A 21,046-nucleotide genomic window follows, 5' to 3' on the forward strand; every position below is an offset into this window, starting at 1 on the left:
CTGCTTAGCGCTTGCAGCATCCACAGAGAAAGAGCCTGGTGGGGAAATTCGGTTGCAAAGACCCCTAAATAGTCCACAGAGATCGGCAGCACCTCTGGAGACTGATGGAGGGTGCAGCTCACAATGCGGCCGTGCTGCTCTCAGTACAACCCCTACCTCCACCTGCCTCTGGCTGCTCCACTCCTGGCCGTGTGCTACTTACTACTAATTCCCTTGTGCCAGCCCTGGTGCTGCTTTGACCCTGGTGAGCCACTTCAGAAAGGTCAACTGGTGGACAACTGACCCAGTTAGCAAAAGGCGACAAGTTTTCTGCTAGCTTACCACTCTGTGGGCATTCACTGCAGGGGCAGCTGACCTACTGGTCAGGGGCATGGCAGAGAGGAAAAAAGGTGACAGCCAGGCTGTTATTCTGGCATGGCTGGTATGTGAAACCACATCCTCACAGATTTCATCTCCCATGAGCTGTGCAGGACACCTATGTAGGATGTTCAGCACCTATGTTCAGTGCTGGGTAGGAGAGAGGACAGATGACCATCGCACAGGCTCTCCTGCACAACAAAGCAGTGCTTTGGCCCCTGTCCACAAGATGGAAGATCTGATTTCTAGACCAGACACCAGTTTGGTATTTGAAATCTACCACTTTCAAGGAAAGCCTGAGAAAGAGCACCTTTCCATTCCTCCTGGTAAATCCGAGCCACCTGCCATGAGGAATGCAAGGTGCAGTGGATCAAAGACAAGGTGAGGAAAGGGCAGTCAGTCTCAATCTGGTTTCACAGCCCTGCTTGGTGGGTCTGCAGTAAGACACTTCTACTACTTTCTCACCACGCTCCAAGAAAATGGGATTTCACGTTCATCACGCCTCTTTCATCCACAATCCTTTTTACTTGGGCATCTCCAGGTGCCCTGTCCTTTTCCAGGGTTTTCCCTCCACAAGGTCTCAATACATTAGAGCATGTAGGCACTCCATTTTAGGAGTAAGAAATGCAATTACTCACCTAACAGTGTGAACATAACACAACAACATTAGAAATGCTAGGCCCACCTACCCCAATATTGTGGCTATAACCTAGGCCAAGAGCAGATGTCCAGGGAAGAGTGTAAATGCAGAGCAGGCACACAGCAAATCTTCCTTAGTGGATTACCCCATCTTCCAGTGATTCGTGCTCAGGTGCTACCTGAGCCAGAGGTGATGTCTCTGTCCTGGAAGATGAGATGTTTTGCACATCTTGACGGTGAGAAACATGCACGTGCTGACAGCTGTTTGTCGAGTCCAGTGAGTCGCAGGGAGCAAGGAGCCTCAGAGTGCTGCTAAATATATGTTGAGCTGTTGATGCAAAACACGACCAGGACCTGATGTAGCACCTCGTAATGGTTGCTGAGCCCTAGCAGGACAGGCCAGCTAAGAAACCGAATGCATCGAAATAGCATGTCTCTCTCACAAATGCGTTCTTGAACATTGCACATCCTTGGCATCACAGCTACGTTTGACCCTTTATAAATGCTTGAAAATTACTGGATGTGATAAATCTCTTAAGTTCTGCTGTTCCAACAAATGTTTCTATCGCTAAAATTGCTCACCACAAATATTAGCAGAAAATGAACCCTGAAACGGCATATGTTTTTTTCAGCTGTGTAATTATTATTAATTTTTATTTGAATTAATATCTGAGATGCAGGTTAGCCTGCTCCAGTCCTGCACCAGTGTGGGACAACAACGAAGTGCTCACAGGTAACCAGCTGCCTCTTTAGCTAAAGCAGTACAGTTATGAATGCTACATTTGAGAGATGTGGGGATACATCCATCCCAGCCCAGCTACCACAGAAGACGACAAACTGGGAATCTTCTGGGCTGAGCCAAGTATCAAAACAGCAAACTCTAAAGGCCTGACAACAGGATGAAAATGTGCATTCAGTTGCAGAGGGGCAATGTCAGAGGGAGAAATTTCATACATTGTTGGCTGAGTGCTGCTTTCTGATCTTCAGTTTAAGGAGGAAACCTCTCCACAGGACTGAAGAGCAGAGCAGAGACAAGTGAAGCTCAGAACTGGGGCTGGATGCAGAGGCCAGGGACAGAAGACTCTTTCCTGGACAGGGCAGAGAGCCAGGAGAAGGTGAGGGAGGGGAGCAAATGGATGTCCTACTCTCCTCCTTCCTGATACGGGGCTGAGACATAGAACATTGCTGCTGGGAAGGATCCAGGCTCCTGAGATGACAGTCCAGACCTTCAGGAGAGGCATTCAGCACATGGTTTTTCTCTACAAGTGTAAATTCACGTCTATGGCTGCACTTTGCCAGTTGAGGCTTTGCGCTTGGCAGCTGATAGTCATTTAAGGTTGAAGGTCTCTTCAGCTCAGTCTCAGCCCTGTGGCTTAGGTCATATACCAAAAGCCAAGAAAAAAAAGCATGCGCTGTGCAGGCAGCTTAAAAAATCACAGGCATCTCCTTCCTGAGGCTCACTCATGGGTGCTAAGTGCAGGAAGGAGACTTGGAGCAGAGTGGAAAGGGAGGAGGCAAAGGAAGGAGGCAAGAAAAAGAAACATTGGGAACCATGTGTCTACCGAATAACTCTTCTACCACTTCCTTCCTGCCCTGCACCATCGTCGGCTGCTTGCTGGCGAGACAGGTGCCTCCGGGGGAAGCATGCCTTCGCACAATGAGCAGCGAACAACAGGCGTAGGCAGTGCAGAAAGGAGAATATTCAGACAAACACAGGGTCAAGAGAAGTGTGCAAAGCCCAGTGGGAGGGGAGGAGAGCGCACCTTCAACCACTCTTGAAGGTTTTTTTGCTAAGGCACAAGGGGTAGACAGCCGCTGAGTAACTGAGATGGCGTGCAACTCTGCCGTGTCCCCACCTCAGCTGCTGCCATCTCCCTCACGTATGAGTTGTATTCACCTGCTGTGCTTCACCTTAGAAGGGGAGGTCTCCAAGACCGCTCTGTGGCGTGCAGGTGTACAGCAGCTCTCACATCAGTCAGACGTGTCTGAGTCAAGGACAAGCTCTCGTATGCCACGTCCCAGGAGAAGTCTGGGCAGAGAACCGCTGCTGACCCTGAAACCAAGCAGTGTTTTTATCCCCTCTAGACAGCGGCTCAGTAGGTGGCCCAGAGAAGACCCCACATCATTCACCAAGGGTGGCATATGCCCAGAGGCAGCAAAAATCTCAAGTTACCACCAGCCCTTATTGTAACCATCATTTTTCTGACTTAACACCAGCTATCAGTACACTTTCACTTCTAGGAAAGAAGGGAAGTAATTTTAAACCCTCTCACACAGAAACCTTGTGGCAGCCCTGCTATGTACAGCACCGTCTTCCCCCCAGGCAGCAGTGAGGATCCTCTTCTCCAGTCATTCTTAAGATGGAACATTTGAAACTAAAGGAAACTTCAGATCCCCCTTGAGAGGGCCTGAACATACCCACTGGACTCCAGACGATCCGATTCTCAGATGTGGAGGGACACGGCCCTCTGGCAAGACACTCTGGCCCAACTAGCGCGGTGACCGCTGCCTGCTAACCCTTGTCAATGTGTCAGCACGTGAGCGGAGCATGGTTTGCTGCAGGGGGAAGTGGAAGGTAGTCGCAGAGTGTGGTCGCACCCTCCAGTGTACTTCTTCCACACACAGAGCACTTTCTCAGTTCCTCTGTCTGTGGAGGCCCCTTCCAAATGTCCTCACCCTGGGGAACAGCTTACGCTGCCGACAGGGACAGGGACAGCAGGTACTGCTGCCTCTGCCCCGTCTGCTCGCTTGCCAGGATGTCTTCACTCAGAAGCTGCTGTCATTGAGCAGGCTCTGACTGCGTTGGGGTACTTGCTGTAAATGAACAACTTTTGGCATGGGCCAGGAGAACCTCTCTTGGTGTTTATGGCTGTGGCTAGCACCGTGCTGCTGTGAGGGTCTCGCAGGCTAAGACAACCCATGTCCATTTTCTCATATCGTTCTCATCATCTGGTAACTAAACTAAGTCAGGGGACCTGATTGCCCTTCCAGGTCTAGGGATCTTGCATGGCAGGTGCTCTGTCAGGCATTCAGGGTGGACCTGCTTATGCCACCCCAGGGACTGCTCTTGCCCACATGGACGGGAAGGAAGGTCCCACCACCTTGTCCACCCTTCCAGAGATGCAGGAGACAATCCCACTGCACAGGGAGCAGACTGCTTCCCCTTGGTCTGCTTGAGACGGGCCCAAACAAGCAACAAACAAATGTCTGCTAAAAGCTACCTTCTCCCCTGCATGAACTCAGGGTTAAAGAAATTGCTCATGCACAGTGTGGGCCAAGAAAGCTCATGCCCCTCCTCTGTCTGAAGGGACTCAATCTCCGTCAACTCATCTCCTTCCAGAGTTAGCTGACTGTTCCCTGGAGCCGGTGTCCACCCCATAAGAGAATGCCCAAAAGATTAGGCCAGACAAGACCTTTTTTTATCAAGGATGTTATACAGTGGACACCTTCAACTCACAAATACAGCAAAGTACAAATTTTAAGAGCACACAACACCATTATGGTGCACCCACCTCCATATTCCTCTTTTCATTTGGAGAAGACTTCTGCATGGAAATCATTATATGACTTTGCAAGAAATGCTTCTCCTAGCACTACTTAACACTAACCAAATGCCAGGTCTGCTCTTGTGTATGGTTATCTTGGAAAGATGGAGTTTTTTGTAACCACACCTGTTCAAAGAGCATTAATTTTCTTCGCTTCCATTTCTTAAATGTGTGTATATTCTTCTCTTGTTTACTTCCTCTAGCTGCCCTTATTTCCTGTTGTTTCCTAGAGGCATCATAGACATGTGGTGTACAGTGGGTGTTGTATCGTACTACAAGTTTATGTTCTTCAGCTGCAGTTACTCATTAAGAGGAGGGAGGAGAGAAGTACGAATTAGCTAGATCTGACCCACTATGTTGTAATACAGTGTGGAGGTAAACACCAGTGGCCAGATTCTCGTTCCTGTATGCTGGGTAGTCTCTGATACAACTACCACCACCACTTCAGACGGTTCCCCCATCTGACTTACCATAAATGATAGCTTCTTTTGCAAGTCTGCCTGTGAAACCTCTATGGTTTGCATTTTTTGCTACTCAGTTTGAAAAAAAATAATTGAAGACTAATGCCCTTCATTTCCTCTGGGAAGTGACTTTAGTAATTGATCAGCAGTTCTGTCTTATTTATGAAGCAGCCTGGTTTAGGGACAGTCCCCAATACCCTGTTTTAGTGAATAAGCATGCTGTAGTCAAGAAATTCTTTGTGAGGAAAGGCACTTTTTCCTAGAAGTAAATCAGACCTGACTCCCAGGGGACACTACAGGAGGTTTTGGAAAACTTGCCTGTCTTACATTCTTCCCCAAGACAGCATCTCACTTGTTGCCCTGACATGTCCTGTTGGCATCTATGGGACCATAACCTTTACTGACACATTTTTAAGTCATGCAAATGCTAACTTTCCACCTTATCTTCTGATTTGCAGGAAACATCAGCTGGAAAAAGAATAATGGAAAATTGTACAGACACAAATAATAGCTCCACTTGCCCAGGAATTCCCTACAAAGACAGCAAGACACTTCTGGTTGCTGTTTACAGCATCGTTTTTGCCATAGGCCTTCCAGCAAATTGCTTAACTTCCCTGCTTACGTTTGTACAAATCCAAAGGAATAAAGTAATTGCCATCTACATTTTCAGTTTATCGTTGTGTGAGCTGATGTATTTAAGTACCTTGCCTCTCTGGATTATCTACGTGCAACATGAGCACCAGTGGAATATGGGTCTAAATGCTTGCAGAGTAACAGGATTCATCTTTTTCTGCAACATATACATCAGCATTCTGCTTCTGTGCTGCATTTCTGTGGATCGTTATGTGGCACTGGTGTATGCTCTGGAGTCAAGGGGGAGAAGAGAACAGAAAAAGGCAATCATAATAGTGTGTTTTCTCTTTGCTGTGGTTGCAGTAATCCACACTCCAGTATTTTACATGGAAGATAATTCAGAACATAAGCGTAACAATACCTGCTTTGAGACTTTGCCCCTTGACATAAAATTGGCTTCTTTCAGCTTTGCCAGATTCCTATTTGGATTTGCCATACCTTTCGCAGTCCTCATTTTCACAAACTATAAAATTTTCCAAAGTACAAAAACAAGCAGCAGCTTGACTTGTCGCCAAAAAGCCAAAGTGAAGTATCTGGCTATCGCCATTATTGTCATTTTCCTGATCTGCTTTGCTCCCTACCATGTGGTACTCATAACAAGATCCATATACTTTATGTTTCATCAAAATTGCTCATGTCCATTTGAAAAAGATATCTATTCAATTTTTACAGTGTTTTTGTGTTTAGCCACTGCGAACAGCATTGCCGATCCAATCATCTACGTGCTAGTTAGTGAAAATGTCAGAAAAGATTTTTATAGAAGTCTCAGAAGATGGAGATTGAACTCAGCCAGGCTGAATTCATCCATTAATCATAAGACTGACAGCACAAAATCAAAAATGTCAAAAGAATCACAGGAAGGAGGGCTAAGAGAAGAAAACAAAGAAATACCAGGTTCATCTGATATTCAAAAGACCTGTAATAGTGGTAAAGACCAAGAAGATGGTAGCTAGCAGTTAGCTGCTAACACAAAAGAGAAGTTCCCAACACCAGCTGCGGGCTGCAGACTGCAGCACACAAGTATTTACACACTTTTTGTATTTACACACAAGTTTTGTCAGAGTGCATGGGCCAGCAACTCCTTGAGGACGCTACAGAAGTGATACTTCTTATTTCTGTTTGTCTCCTACAATAAAGTTTGTCCACCGCTATCATTGGTGAAAATATCGCTTTGCTAAGGACATGTGGAATAAACTAAGTAATCTACTTTGACTCAAATTGAAATCTTAAAAGCTTATTTTTTGGACTGGCTCTTTCCTTCATACGAATTCAGAACTAGTTTTTTCTTCTGAGATAGACAAAAAAACCCTGCTGACGAGAACAATGTAGGGCCCATTCTTATGGTTGAAACGTTTGGTTTTTGAGGAGGTACATGTTCAGGTTCTAATACACGTACTCTGTTGTTAACGTTTGTGGTTAACCAGTGGAAAATATTAAAAATGAGGAAGTCTTTCAACAAGAGCCTTGAAAATGTTCCTAATACTTCAGTATGGAGCTTTATCTACCTTGCACATTCTGGGGAGAATTAAAGGGCAGAACAGTGGCCCGATAACACAGACCAACAGTACTTCTACTGTATTAGTCAAGATCCTGCACTGTCCTGAAATTCTTAAGATGTACAATTCTACTGCTTGATATTTTACAATTAGTAAATTTTACTTATTTTGCAGTTAAATCTGGAATGCACTGAAGTATATAGAAAATTTATGCACTTCCAAGTGGTGTCATGGGCTGTTTTGATACAATCTCCGAGCATTTGTTGAACTTGTGTTTCATTTCTGACTAAGCTAACACTTCCCTTTTGGTATTGATCCAACTTTTACTGTGTAGGAGTCTGTACAAGAGTTAAGTGACTTACTGACAAGGAAGGGTTGGCAGCATGGAGAACACAGTCCCTTCTCCCCGTAGATGGGAACTCCCTCGGACATGCTGGTGGTGCATACATGAGAGTATGCTGGGGCAGATTTTGTTGTTGCTACTGCCACTTTTGCTATGAATAAATTATTGATGGTAGTTTCCTGTGCTTTCAAACCAGAAATTAAAAAACAAGTATGATACAAATCTGGCAAGATTTATCTAAACAGCTTCTTCATATTTTTCTGTGATCCAAGTAAAACAGACAAAGATCATGAATCAGTTGGATGTTTATTTGAGTATGAGTTTGTAAAGTGTTTCACAGCATCATTCTGCTTCATCTGTAATGTTGTGTTTCTGTAATATTTTTAAATTGTCATTAATGTTGGCATTTCTGAATTGAACTAACATTAGCCAATGTTAATGTAAATACAATACTTGTTAATGTTTTTAAATCGTCATAAGTATTTCTGTATATTATTCTTTATTCTTATACACTTTTGCAAAGAAGCACTGTGCCAAAATGGCATTTCCTCAAGTTATTGTATTTATGACATATTTAATTTTTGTATTATTTAATGACTCCTCTGGCATCTACCTGTGAAATGCTTGTGTCCTCAAACATATTTCACATAATACTGAATTGAATAGGAGATGATTGTTTCGTGGAAAAATGTCAGATTCTGTTGTGATGCTAATTAACAAACTGTGGGTTTGTATTTTCATGTGCATCCCAGCGATCAAACTAAGGTATTGAGGAGAGATCTGCAAAGTGCTGAATATCCGTAATTTTGCTGAAAATCAAACTTTCCATTACTAAAAAAATCATCAGCAGGCATTGCTCGTAACAGCCCCAGCTGACCAGAGCATTGTTGATTAATCTCTGAAGACGCATATGCAAACTGCCCCAACCTCAGGATTTTCATAGCCTAAATGTAAAACACTGATGAATAATAGCAGTGAATTTAGAAGAAACCAAAGATACAGACTTCTGAACGGATTGAAATGGATGCAAATTAGATATTCACCTCGATGAATTTTGAAATCTCTCTGATGTTTTTCCTCTGATAAAACATGACTGTCTTTAGAGCAACCAATATTGGAGCCCAGTGCCGTAGGTGCAAGGGACAGGGATTACCAAGGTCTGATGCAACATCTGTAATTCTTTTGCCTTGCCTAATTTACATGCTGTTCTAAATTACTATATTGTTATGCATCTTCTTTTAATGAAAATCCTTGGAGCCTCTTTGTTCAGACGCATTCTGAAATAAAAGCCTTAGGGGCGACAAAAGCCCTGTGCAGCCTGGTCTAACTTTGAGGATGACCTAGATGACTTCCAGAGTGCTTTCCAAACTAAAATATTCTGTGACAGATTACTGAAGGGATTAGGGGCCAGGTATCAAGGAATGTATCCACATGGGAAAACTGCAAATCCTGACTTCTTTGGATAAACGGAAAAGCAGCTTTACTTCTGAGTGAGGACATCAAGAAATATTATTTCCACGTTGTTAAAATATTCCATCAGATAAATGGACTGTTTCTCATATGATAAACTGAAGCACGTGATCCGTTTTGTCACACAGTATCTGACTGTGCCATACAGGCAAAGGAAGGGTCTCAGCACTGGGACACTTGCTAGAGACACAGCAAAGGACACTACTCAGGTCAGAGCAGATCTGAAGGGTGGATTGATTGTGTGGATCTTTCCATCCCTTCCTTCTGCAGGGACAGCACCAGTGAGCCTGCAGGCACTCCTTCGTGCTGTGAAGAAAGGTTCGCCTGCTACATCAGATCTGCAGTTCTCAGCCCAGTTATTTGGATCTGTCCCCTGACTTCCTCAACTCAGCTTAAGCTATAAGATGACTTGGAGAGAGTACAGAACCAAACCTAGGCTGTGCTTCCCAATTTGATCTTTAGACGGTCAAGTCTTCACACATATGGCTCAGAGTGGGTACGTGGCTCACCAGTGTAACAGGAGTGAGATTTGACAATTTCACTCTCCTTTGTATTCAGTATTTACTCAGGTATAACTTCCATAATTTGATTTAAAGAGTGGTCTACTTAATAAATAAAACATGTTTTTATTTTTACATCTGTCTCAGACATTCATAATGTACCTGGGAGATAAGTGGATGGCTGATTATTTTAAGTATGACTGTGAAGCATAAAGTGAACAATTTCTGGCTATGAACTAGAGCTGGCCAAACTAGTTTTTGTAGACAATATATCTGATTTGTTTGTTTATTCATCAGTTCTAAGTTATTTCTAAATACTGCATTTTTTAAGTCATTGTTTGGGGTAACTGACTTATAAAACTCTATTTCTGTCTAAGAAATGCTTTCATGTTCTCTATTAAATTTTACTTCAAGAGGATAGTTATACAAAACAGGCAAAACCAGATACAAATTAACTCAGACTCTCTAAGCGTGACAAAGTTTCATCTGCAGTTGGTGACCTGGTAGCTGGTCCAATTTAGTCCCTGCTATCATGTACAACCCAATGTCGAATTTCTGTTGAGTAGTGAGTGACGAAACCTAACTCAGAGCCAAGCCTTGAAAAACATCCACAATCTGATAGCTTTTCTTTGTAAGCATGTTGTCTTCCTACATGTCACGCTACGGGATAGGTCTTTTAGGGAACATCCTCTATATAGTGAAATGACGTCAAAGTCGCTTCATAGGTTGGAATATCTGTCTTATTTTCAAACCAGCACAAACTAAAGTTGGCAAATAAGGGTGGGGGGATTGCACCAAAGAGATGCAATGTTTTTTTTATCCTCTTTGGTGTGCAGGGAAGCATACGGGTGACAGCACCCCCAAAGCTGGATCGATCTCCCAGCATGTCTTCTGCAACTAGTGTCTAGAGACGGGGACATCTACCAGTCCTCTCCATCTCTTCCAGTGCCTGCTGGGGTGGTTTGCATCCCGCTGCACTCCCTCTTTCCCCTGCGCAATTAACCTTCGCACAGGAGAGGGCGCTTCTCATACTCTATTTGCACCAGGGCTGCCTCATTGCCTCATGACATGCAATCTTCAAGTGAAAGCAATGTGAACCATAAAAAGAGAAATCTGTTGTCCCAAATTAGACTAATACTAATATCCTGGTAATAGATGTTAGTTGCTGCCATCATGAGCAATTGGTAAGAAAGAGGACTCATTATGTCTCATCGTTGTAATTCAGATCACTGATAACTTCTAGGGTTTTACTCTCTTACTCCATCCTGTTAAGAAATGCTCAGAGATAACGAAGCAAAAACCAGCCCCACAGACAGATGGAAAGTCTGCTGAGGAGAGGTGACAAGCTATGTGGTAAGAATTTCATAGAACGTCACATGAATATCACCAACATGAGCAACCTCAAAATAAGCCTTCTCAGTTCGCCACGAAATGATCCATCCTGTTTGGCAGCCTCAGTCTGTGACAGGGCCCATACATTTCAGCCCATGATCACAAAGCATCCCCTGCATGTTCAGAGGTCTGTCTTGAAATATTTTCTTGAGGTAGATGAAGAATCAAAGAGAAGAGAGATACTGTGGGAAAAGGGTGTTGTACAATAGACAAAGTCCTGGAAAGCCTTGTAAACCTAAAGTCGCAGATGTTCTGAACAAGTATGCAAATACCTGAGTGTTCAGAAAGCTACTTACAAATGCATCAGTCTGTATCACAGTTCCCCATCTGTAAAATGGGACACTTCTTCCCTTGAGCATTGTCTGTCTTCTGGGTTTATAATACAAGCCCTTGTAGGAGATACTAGAAAGAGCAAGCAGGTGTGTCATATGCATATTCAGAGCTTACTGCAATATGGCAGTGAACAGCACTTTCAGGGTCAGACTCAAAGCACTTTATTTGCTTCTATTTATGCTGGGGCATCAGAAAAAAAAATATGCAGACTTGCATTTTAACTTTGGGTCTCCTTCTGGTAACATGGGCACTAGACCCTTGGGGACTTCATTGGGATTTTTCCTCACTGGGATATTCTGGCGTTTGGAGGTGTTTTGTTGCTTTCAAAAGGTAAGAGTACTACTGATCCACCGAGTTGACTTCTAGACTGGAAACACTCAGGGCCAAGTGCTCACAAGGCTCATAGTAGCTCTGCAGGTACAGGAGTGAAAACAATCAGTAACACTAATAGCATTTGCTGTTGCAACTTCTTACAGAGTAGGCCACCAGTAATAATCTCTAAAATCCTTCGCGTTTTGAGATCTATCCATGTGGACACTGCCTCTCAAGCTCTTCCCTTCCTGGCACTATTTTTGTGGGTTGGGAAGCACTTTCTTAACACCAGATTTCTGGAATGGGTCTCTAACAGTGTGAGCCTGATATGCTAGAGGCAACAGCACTACTGCTTTCCTATTTGATTAATTTAGGAGGTTTTTTGCCTTTCTTAAATATAGGTGAGAGACTAGGCTCACACTACCCACTACAGGTAGTTTTTATTATTGTATGTTTCACATTTATAGGTGACTTGAAAATAAGTTGGATAAAGGACATTCGATAAGGTATTAAAAAAAAATCCTGTAATTTTCCATTTAGCTGCATGTACGGTTCCTGTCTACTTCTAATTCTTTTGTTCAAATCTTTCCTAATGAAAGAAAATGAAACAGTCCATAGCTTGTGAAATGGATGGTCCATAGCTCTCAATGGAATGGTGCACTTAACTGCACCGCCTGCAGTAATAGCTGTGTCCTGAAGATAACAAAGGCACAAGCCTCAAACTAAACTCAGGACTGGATGCACCAATATGCAAAAGGGAAGAAAAATGTACATCAAATAACAAGGGAACTCAGGAGTATGACTGACTTCTTGCTTTCTTGACTGTTACTGTGCAGATGGCCTGTCAACAAAAGGCAGGACATTCTAGCCAGGCCAAGTACAAATCTGAAGTTTCTATCAGAAACAAGAAAAAGGGGATGAAGGAGAATTTCCTTTGTATGCAGGGATGTGAAGCAGATACAGACAGACTGTAGCACAATAATAGAAAAGATTCGATGGGAAACAAAAGGTCAGCAGGTAACTTCAGTACTCCACAAAAGCAGAATTCAAAGGTGTATGTGATTTCATAACTCGGCAAGGGGTTTCCCCTAATGAGAGGCTGCGTGGACCCTGCTTGCTTTATTCAAGAACGAGTCACTCCCTCTTCTGACCAGAAATGTTCCCCTCTCATGAGAGGGGAGAAGCTGGAAATTATATTAAATAGTTGTCTTTTTGTTTTCTTAGCATTCCATTTCAGATACTAGAACCATTTCTTAGTCAAATTCCAAGATGAGAAATAACACTGTACAAGGAAAAATCCCAGAAAATAATCTTTTTTTTCTCTGGAGATACTGAAAACCATTACAAATAAATCAATATGAAGTTAAACCAAAGCTGTGAAACCAGCCATCCTCCCCTGAAGGCTGTGGAAAATTGAACACGAATCTGAACTTTTTTTGCTGGCCCATAGTTTCAGGTCATAATGACTTTAAACCTCCAGAATTTGGAGAAAAATCTCCTTTTATTTTTATGTAGAAATGTAGCTTGAACATATTCTTCCATGATGTAAAGCAATATTAATGTATAATCCTGACTTGTCTGTGCTTCAGTATCATGTCTAATTGACTAGCGTGAAGAAAAGCTTTTATGAAAGCTACGTATCATTGAAACATTCAACATATCAGTCAACCATGGGTTGTGAGTCTACTGCCTCTATTCTGAACCACGCAGCAGAAGTTTCATTTCAGAAATGACACTGAGAGGTTAATTCCCCTTTTCTAGTCTTCCAGCTTTTGTTTTGGATAAATTTCTTTGTGTTTTCCAGTGTAATTCAAGCCCTGATCACGTCTTTTAAGTCACAGGATGATGTTTTTCCCGGAGTTTAATGTAGTCACAAGAGGGCACCAGACTCTAGCCGATTTCCCCTGCTGGCCATGGTGGACTTCACAGTGGAAGAAAAAAAATGAGTATTTCTTAAATCTCCTAAGTTCGCAGCCTGTAATCATAAATTTGTAAGACTTCGTGCTGCTAGGTAAAACAGCCCGTACAGATGACTGCGTGTGTATGTGTGCTCATGCTTACCATCCAGATAGCTGTTGAGGCAGACACAAGATCGGGTTATAATGTTTATTCAGCTACGGCAGAAACACGCAACCTTTTTCAAATGGTGGCTACAGCAGGCAGAAAAACAAGAAGCAAAAAAACAGAACTGAAAACAAGCAAGAAAAATCACAGGGGGGGAAAGAGAGAGACAATTCCCTTGCATCACACAATAAGAAATAGAGGATGATGAACTTGCCAGGATCTGTCCATGATTCCCTGGAGAGGATGTAAGTGGCAGGAGGCAAACATACCATCTAAGGCATCTAAGCTGAGCCAGTCCCTGCGGTATCTAAACACCCAGCAAATTCTAAACAACTCTTTCAGAAGCCCCACTTTGCCTCCCTGCCTCTGCAAACGACTCTCCACATCGTCCTGCACCACTGCTTGCTGCAGCTCCAGTGACTTTATCCCAAGTCTATTGGCATTCAGTGCTATTTGTTAGTCAGATTAAGTAAGGCCAATTAAAGATTTATTGTTCCATTAACATTAGACATGTTGAAATGACTGCTGGGAAACCACTGGCTACCGACAGAGCACCAAGAGACATGAGTTAACATTCCTTGATTCCTACCAAAGTCAAAGCTGTCATTCCCATCGAGGTACAGAACTGGAGCAGAGAACAAGACCAGCTCACAGCCTGTTATCTGTGTTCATACTTGTGCTTCTAATTGGGTTAACCCTTTAACCAGATAAGGCAGACAGGCATTAGCAATCATTCTCTTAGGAAAAAATAGGGTAAAAAAATCACATTTTTAGTTTACCTACACCTTATGCTCATTTTTGGATACACTCATTAAACTATAATTGCTATGGTCCTACTATAATTTATGATACACTTTTTCTTATAGACTGTGTAATTCAGATAACTCACCATCAAATCAACAACACCAATAATTTGTGGATACAGTACGTTTTCCAGTTTAACCTATCAATTCACCAGACTCTAAAACAAAATTTTAAAACAATCCAGACACTCCAACAAGTCATTACAGCCTTTGTCTACTCTCCCAAGGAGCACAGAAAGTCAATTTAACTTGCAGATGAAGTGTTAACGTCTATGCCAGCATATTTCTCTTACGGATGCTTAATTTTATTCTCCTTGTTATTAACGATGGGTCTAAGGCAAATCACATTTCACTAACGTTGTCAACGGCTTATTACTAAAGTCTTAACCACTAGAATTAAGTTACTGCGTTAAGAAACTCAATGTCCTTATTTTTCTACTTTTTTCCCCTGGTTTTCATGGTCCAAATGCTTAACAACTTTAAGGCAAACTTAAAAATAAACAACTGACCTACATATTCTTAAAAGTTTTGTTAGCTTTAACTGTGCTTTTGAATTATAACTCTCCAGTTTGCCACTACTGCAGAAATTAGTTTCCCACTGGTATTGTAATTTTCAGGGACACAAGTTCTAGAAACAGCATAGCGCCTTCCAAAAGGCTGGTTTCAAGAGCAAAACACTGTAATATCAAAAGATGCATAACAGCAAAGGTGTAAGCCTCAAATCTGGCCTAAAAGATCTGAAAGCCATACTCTAATGTATGTTCAAGTATATATGAAAAAGGAATTATTCATTAACTTCTTCAGTTTGCAACTGCTTCAGGCTCTTTTGTTCTTACAGTATCTGCTGTTTTCAAAGGAAGGTAGAGCTGGTGGGGGAAAAAATATCTTCATATGCACAGCACAAACACATTCATCAGACACAGACTGACTCCCAAGATGAAAATATGGTACTCAGCTTGCTGCAAAGAAAGGAATACCTTGTGTAGTGACAGGCTGCACATGTTTTTTGAGCTTGTGGGTGCTATTTAATAGTAGATGCTTAGTTGCTATAGCAACTGTCATACCCTATGGTATTTATGCTTCGATATGAAACACATATTTTAAGCACCACTAGACAACGTAGCATTCAAGTGTCCAAAATGTATGTTTGAAAGAAAATCCCTGTTATGAAGGAAGTTGGTGTTTTCCTCTAGTTATTAGAAAACCTTTATAACGCACCACTTTTGCAACAACAAAACAATCTTGTCCCTTACAAACATAAAACAGAATTACCATGATGATCCAGAAGAGGGCTTAGAAGCCTTAAAATAAAACCCCGAACAACATTCAGCACTTTAAAATCCATCTTTGCTGACTGCTACTGCATAATCTGGAGACTTTTGTTGTTTGGTACAATGCACAGTGCTTTGCGATTAGAGGTTTCTATTGTAGTTTTAGTATCTCACTAGGTACTGCTTTGAAAGTCTTAACTTCGTGTCATCTGGGCTTTGTTCCTACCACAGATGTCCGCTACTAACACAAAGCCACATACTGGCTGTTGGCCCCCACCTGCCAGTGTGCATACGCATTATTTGTCATTTCATGGCTGGAATTTCTCAAAAGTGCTTTGTAGCCTCTTTGGCTTTTATAGTTTCGCATATCAGCCGCCACAGAGAACACTTCCTCTGAATTGGCTGGCACCTGTAAATGTTGCTGAAAACACTTCTTTAATTTTAATTTTGTCACATCCTGGTGGTTATAAACAAATATTGTAATATAAGGGCACTCTTTCTTTCAGGTCCTTTCCACCATAAGAGGAAACTGATGGTCAGCAACTTCTACAGCTGTCTGTGAAGGGTCCTTAACTCCAACACAACCACTTTAGCCAGGCAAGCTAACAGAGTTTGCAGACTAGTACAAGCCTAACAGCTTTCATGTGTCCTGTTTCCACTGTATTTCCTGCAGTCAAAACATATTAATACCTCTTCTTACCAATTTATTATTGGTTCCATAAAGTTATTAGCTGACCTGGATAAACACAGTGGTGCTGGTTTTAGCGCATAGGGTTTCTTAGTCTGAACAAATTCTTTTTCTCAGCTCTGGGGCCCCCAACATAAGAAGGACCGTAAGTTGGAGCGAGTCCAGAGGAGGGCCATGAAGATGATCAGAGGGTTGGAGCACCTCTCCTATGAGGACAGGCAGAGAGAGTGGGGGTTTTTCAGCCTGGAGAAGAGAAGGCTCCAGGGAGACCTTACAGCAGCCTTCCAGTACCTGAAGGGGCCTACGAGAAAGCTGGAGAGGGACTTTTTACAAGGGCATGTAGTGATAGGACAAGGGGTAATGGCTTTAAGCTGAAAGAGGGTAGATTTAGATTAGCTATAAGGAAGAAATTCTTCCCCATGAGGGTGATGAGGCACTGGAACAGGTTGCCCAGAGAAGTTGCGGATGCCCCCTCCCTGGCAGTGTTCAAGGCCAGGTTGGACGGGGCTTTGAGCAACCTGGTCTACTGGAAGGTGTCCCTGCCCATGGCAGGGGGCTTGGAACTAGATGATCTTTAAGGTCCCTTCCAACCTAAAACATTCTGTGATTCTATGATTCTATGATTTTTAGCTCATTCTTTGCTCGTTTCGTAGCTCATGTCATCCCTAATCCCCCTGGCCTCCTAGTAGATAGATCAGATACCCACAGCCATAAAATTTTAGGTGTGAGGCTGGTGGCCTGAGGCAGACAGACTTCTGCCTAGGAACAGATTTGCTTTGCCACTGTTGTACTGACAGGCACATACCCTCCCTCCCATCACCTGTCTACTACTGCTCTTCAGTTTTTTGCCAGCATGAACACCCATCTGAGCCAGTACAGCCAGCCAATTGTTGCCATATTCAGACATGTATTAGCTGGTGCATGGATTAGTTGGTGTGATGAGTGCTCTGACCATGCTATTCTCATTTTGTAAGCCAGTAACATTTGATGCCAGCATCATTATCATCCAACATCAAGCTACAGTTAGCCCACAAATGCTCACTCACTCACTATGAATGCTTTGGTTTGTTTTACAGGCACCAGATGCCCGCTGTTCTTTGTCCAACCCCCTCCTACAGGTAGAGCAACAGCCTTTCCAGGCTCAGAGCAGTGAAGGAAAATCTTACCCTCACTGAAGGCTGAGCAGAACTTTCAGCCACCTTTGGTGGTCCACACATTAACACACTGTAACGATACAAAACCACTTTCTGTTAAATTCAGTGCACTGTGACTGCAGACCGCACGTAATGAAGTTGTATCCTGTACCTGGCTTATGGGGCCCCGCTGAGCTGCTACAACAGGCTTACTTCTTAGGGAACAGCCACATTTAATTACCTTCCTCAGCCTTTCTTCCATCTGCTCCCAGATTTTTTAGGCTAGCTCTGCTGCAGGAATGTGCTCATCTGCAGAAGCACTCAGGACTGTTTCATAATGCTGCCTATCTCAGAGGTAATCAGAATTTGCCAGGTTTGGCTTAAAGGAAACGGTACATTACGAGTGGGCCTCCTGCCCTACTCTGGAGCCAAATTAAAAAGACAAACATATCTTAAAGGCTTTAATCAAACAGTAATTATGAGAGAAACAATACAGACTCGGTGCAAGTCCACATTGTCTTTAGCAGGCAGAGGCAAGCAAGTTCTGTCCCCATTCTGGACCAGCGGGATCACAGCCAAAACTCTTCCAAACCTCACGCAATTGTGCCAGTACAGCACAGAGCTTGAGCTAACACACCTAGTCTCTCAATACGACTCGCTAGCCAGAGCACAGCACTGCACTTACGACAGCTCACAGCTTCCAGTTCAGGGCTGAGTCATGTCTGGTTGGCTCCAAGCACCAGCAGTGCAAGCACACGTTTTCCTGTCTCTGACTACAGAGCTGTACTCTGAACTATTCGCCCAGCTACACAAATCCCAGGGCCCTTGGACCAGGCACAGAAAACACTGCAGCCACACATAAGTGCAGAGTGGGAAACGCTTCATTGTCAGCTTGCTATTGGTACTGAGACAGGACTCCGTCCTATCTCACTGAAACTGTTTGTTTCAAAGCTTAAGCAACCTCCTGACTAATTTTCCTACCCTCTTTATCTGAGGGCTTGCAAGCCACCAGTTGTGAAACACTGCGCTAAGCCTCATACAAACACCAAGTAAGAGACGGTGGCTGTCAGAGACCAAGAAACACTCCCTCAGAGAGACCTTTCCACAGGCTAGAAATAATATCAGTGCAGTGACCCAGTGGAAAGTGAGGAACTTCATTCTGCATGTATTTCTGTTTCTTATTCACCTACATAAAGACTATCTGCATTAGCCCTTTAACACTATTAAAACCCACTATTATTATAATCATTGGTAACATGGAAATGTCATGGACTGAGATCCTTTGTGCAGCTTGAAATTGCACAAATAAATGGGAAATTCCACCTTCTTTTTTTTGGCTTTTAAAAGTACAATTTCAGCCCTGCTCCCGGCCATTGAATTCCTATTAATTTCTGCGGGTTTATAAACACTGTTCAACTCTAAACCAGCCTTCCCGTCACCACCGATGTGTGAAAGTCTGGCCAGCTCAGCAGGGGCTGAGCAGCTCTGAGAAAGGAGCAGCAAAGCTCCCGAGGCATCAAGCACAGCCCAGCACAGGCTTGCTCCAGAAGGGAAGGAAGGGGGCTGGGAGGGAGAGAGTAGTGGCTGCTTTCCAACGAGCATGGCACGCAGGTCACACCACCCGGTACCAGCCACCGCCGGAGGAAGAGGCAGGCCGGGGCTCCCGGGAGAGCAGGCTCTCTGCCGGAGCAGGCGGGCTGCAGGATGGGGAGAGCTGGAGCTGGCTGCCAGCACAGTTCCTGCAGCCGCTCAGCCGTGGGGGAGGCAGCATGGCTGGAGCCTGTGCACACATGCAGCTCTCACAGATTGAAGCCAGGCCCATTCTTCATCCACGCCGAGCACAGGCTAACCACTGCCCAGTCAAGGGAAGGGGCCCAGGGTAGTAGCTCCACTTGACTCAGCCCTCCTGCTCCAGGGCAGGGGCTCCAGTTTGAATAAGCCCCAACATGTGCTAAGGATAGATCTGCACCTTGGACCCGCTCGGAGAGGTCGAGGCAATGCCTGCTCCTGTTAAACCAGACCTGTACCTCCTATTTTTAAACAAAAAGGGCATCCTGTTCAGTGATTTCCTCTTTGGTGATCACACTTTTATAAAGGCTGCCAGTGCTTTTAAATCCCTTCAGAACTGCCACTCGCTCTGAAGATTTTGATGGGTGCCAGCGGTGATCCATCTTCCCAGGAGAGCGCTGCTGTGCTGGTTTGCATCATTTCCTTCCCTGTCACCCGTGTTTGTCATTTCATCAGCAAGCAGGCTGCTCTGCAGCGTCTCACCAGGTGCAATGCCTCTCAATTGTCTAGAAGCTTTGAGTACATATTCTGAACGACCTTTCGATTTAAAAGTCTCTTGCCATTTCTGACCTGTAATTTCCCCCTCCCCCCCTTTTTTTTTTATATGCAGTTATTACCTTCATTTCAGTTTCCCCTATTCAGGTTGCTTTGCAGACGTTTCTTTCCAGTTCTGCTCCATGCTTTGTCTCTAGAACTTCAACTTTAGGCATCAGTTCTGCTTTTGCTTGCACATTATCTTAGCTGTGAAAGTTTCATGGGCTGAGATAGCTTTCTCAGTATATTAATATCTGTTTAGGAAATTACCAGGTTTTCATCTGTTCTTTTTAACTCTGGTGTTAAAATTTCATTTACTGAACCCAGTGGGAGGATGAATAACTTCAGTGTGTAGCTAAAATTTGATCATTCGCTTTGTCACGTCATGGTTACAATTCAATTACATTCTTTATAACACTATTTTAGTCCTATCAGAGATTGTTTGCTTTCTAGTAAATACTTTGGGCTGTATTGTTTTGCATAGGTCTGTCCAGATTTTTCTATTTTGACTTTTCAAGTTTTGTTTCTCACATATGTGAGACGTGAGAGTTTTCTCCTGACAACAATCAAATCTTGTCATACCTCGAGGACACAGAGATAGTTTCTCAGCTTTTCAAAGAAGACAAGACTGCTGAGAACCTTTCACAATTTTTCTTTTAGTGGCTTAATCAGAAACATAGATGATGTAGTTTTAAAGCCATCAGACATCCTCTCGTTTCACTGGAGAATTTATTGGGGGAAAAAAACCCACGAACAAAAATGTCAAGACCCTCTCATTGTATCTAAAAGGAAAAAGGAAAGATAAGAAGAAGGGACTTATGTACCTTACTGTATAAATGATGCTGTCACGAGAAAGATCAATACCAATTAACTCTTCTAGCTGTGATCCTGCAGGGAACAGCACCCACATTGCCCCAAAAGGGAAGTCCAGAGATGCTCAAAGGTTCTTGCAGGATTTATTGTGGGATTACTTATTTGAATTCTTTGCAGCAAAACTAGAAGTCAATGTCAAGCTGAATAGAACATCTCTCTTCGTGGTATTGTTCTTTCAAAGTTTTGACTCTTATTTTTGCTCCATGATGTCATAAGCGCAGTGCAAGAAACTGTAAAAAACCAAAGGGAAATCCTGCACTTTGTAACCTGTCTTGTCCCAAAAAGCTGATCTTGCTTTGCTATGGAAATGTTACTTCCTCTTGGTTTCTTGTACCAAGCTACAGCTCCCTGTTGTTTTACAGCCTTTCCTACCGAACCTCAGCCCCAAGCCCGACTGATGGGCCCCTCCTG

The 21,046-nt window shown here is 43.3% G+C and overlaps 1 protein-coding gene across 1 annotated transcript; it reads left to right on the forward strand.

The window, feature by feature from the left end:
• The first annotated feature begins 2,054 nt into the window (after positions 1–2,054).
• Positions 2,055–6,588, forward strand: GPR132 (G protein-coupled receptor 132). Its single transcript, XM_009819828.2, has 2 exons — positions 2,055–2,111; positions 5,461–6,588. Exons 1-2 carry the CDS (start codon positions 2,055–2,057, stop codon positions 6,586–6,588), a joined length of 1,185 nt encoding a protein of 394 aa, XP_009818130.2.
• The last annotated feature ends 14,458 nt before the right edge of the window (positions 6,589–21,046 follow it).

This window comes from Gavia stellata, chromosome 7, assembly GCF_030936135.1.
Source record: "Gavia stellata isolate bGavSte3 chromosome 7, bGavSte3.hap2, whole genome shotgun sequence".
Taxonomy (NCBI): Eukaryota; Metazoa; Chordata; class Aves; order Gaviiformes; family Gaviidae; genus Gavia; species Gavia stellata.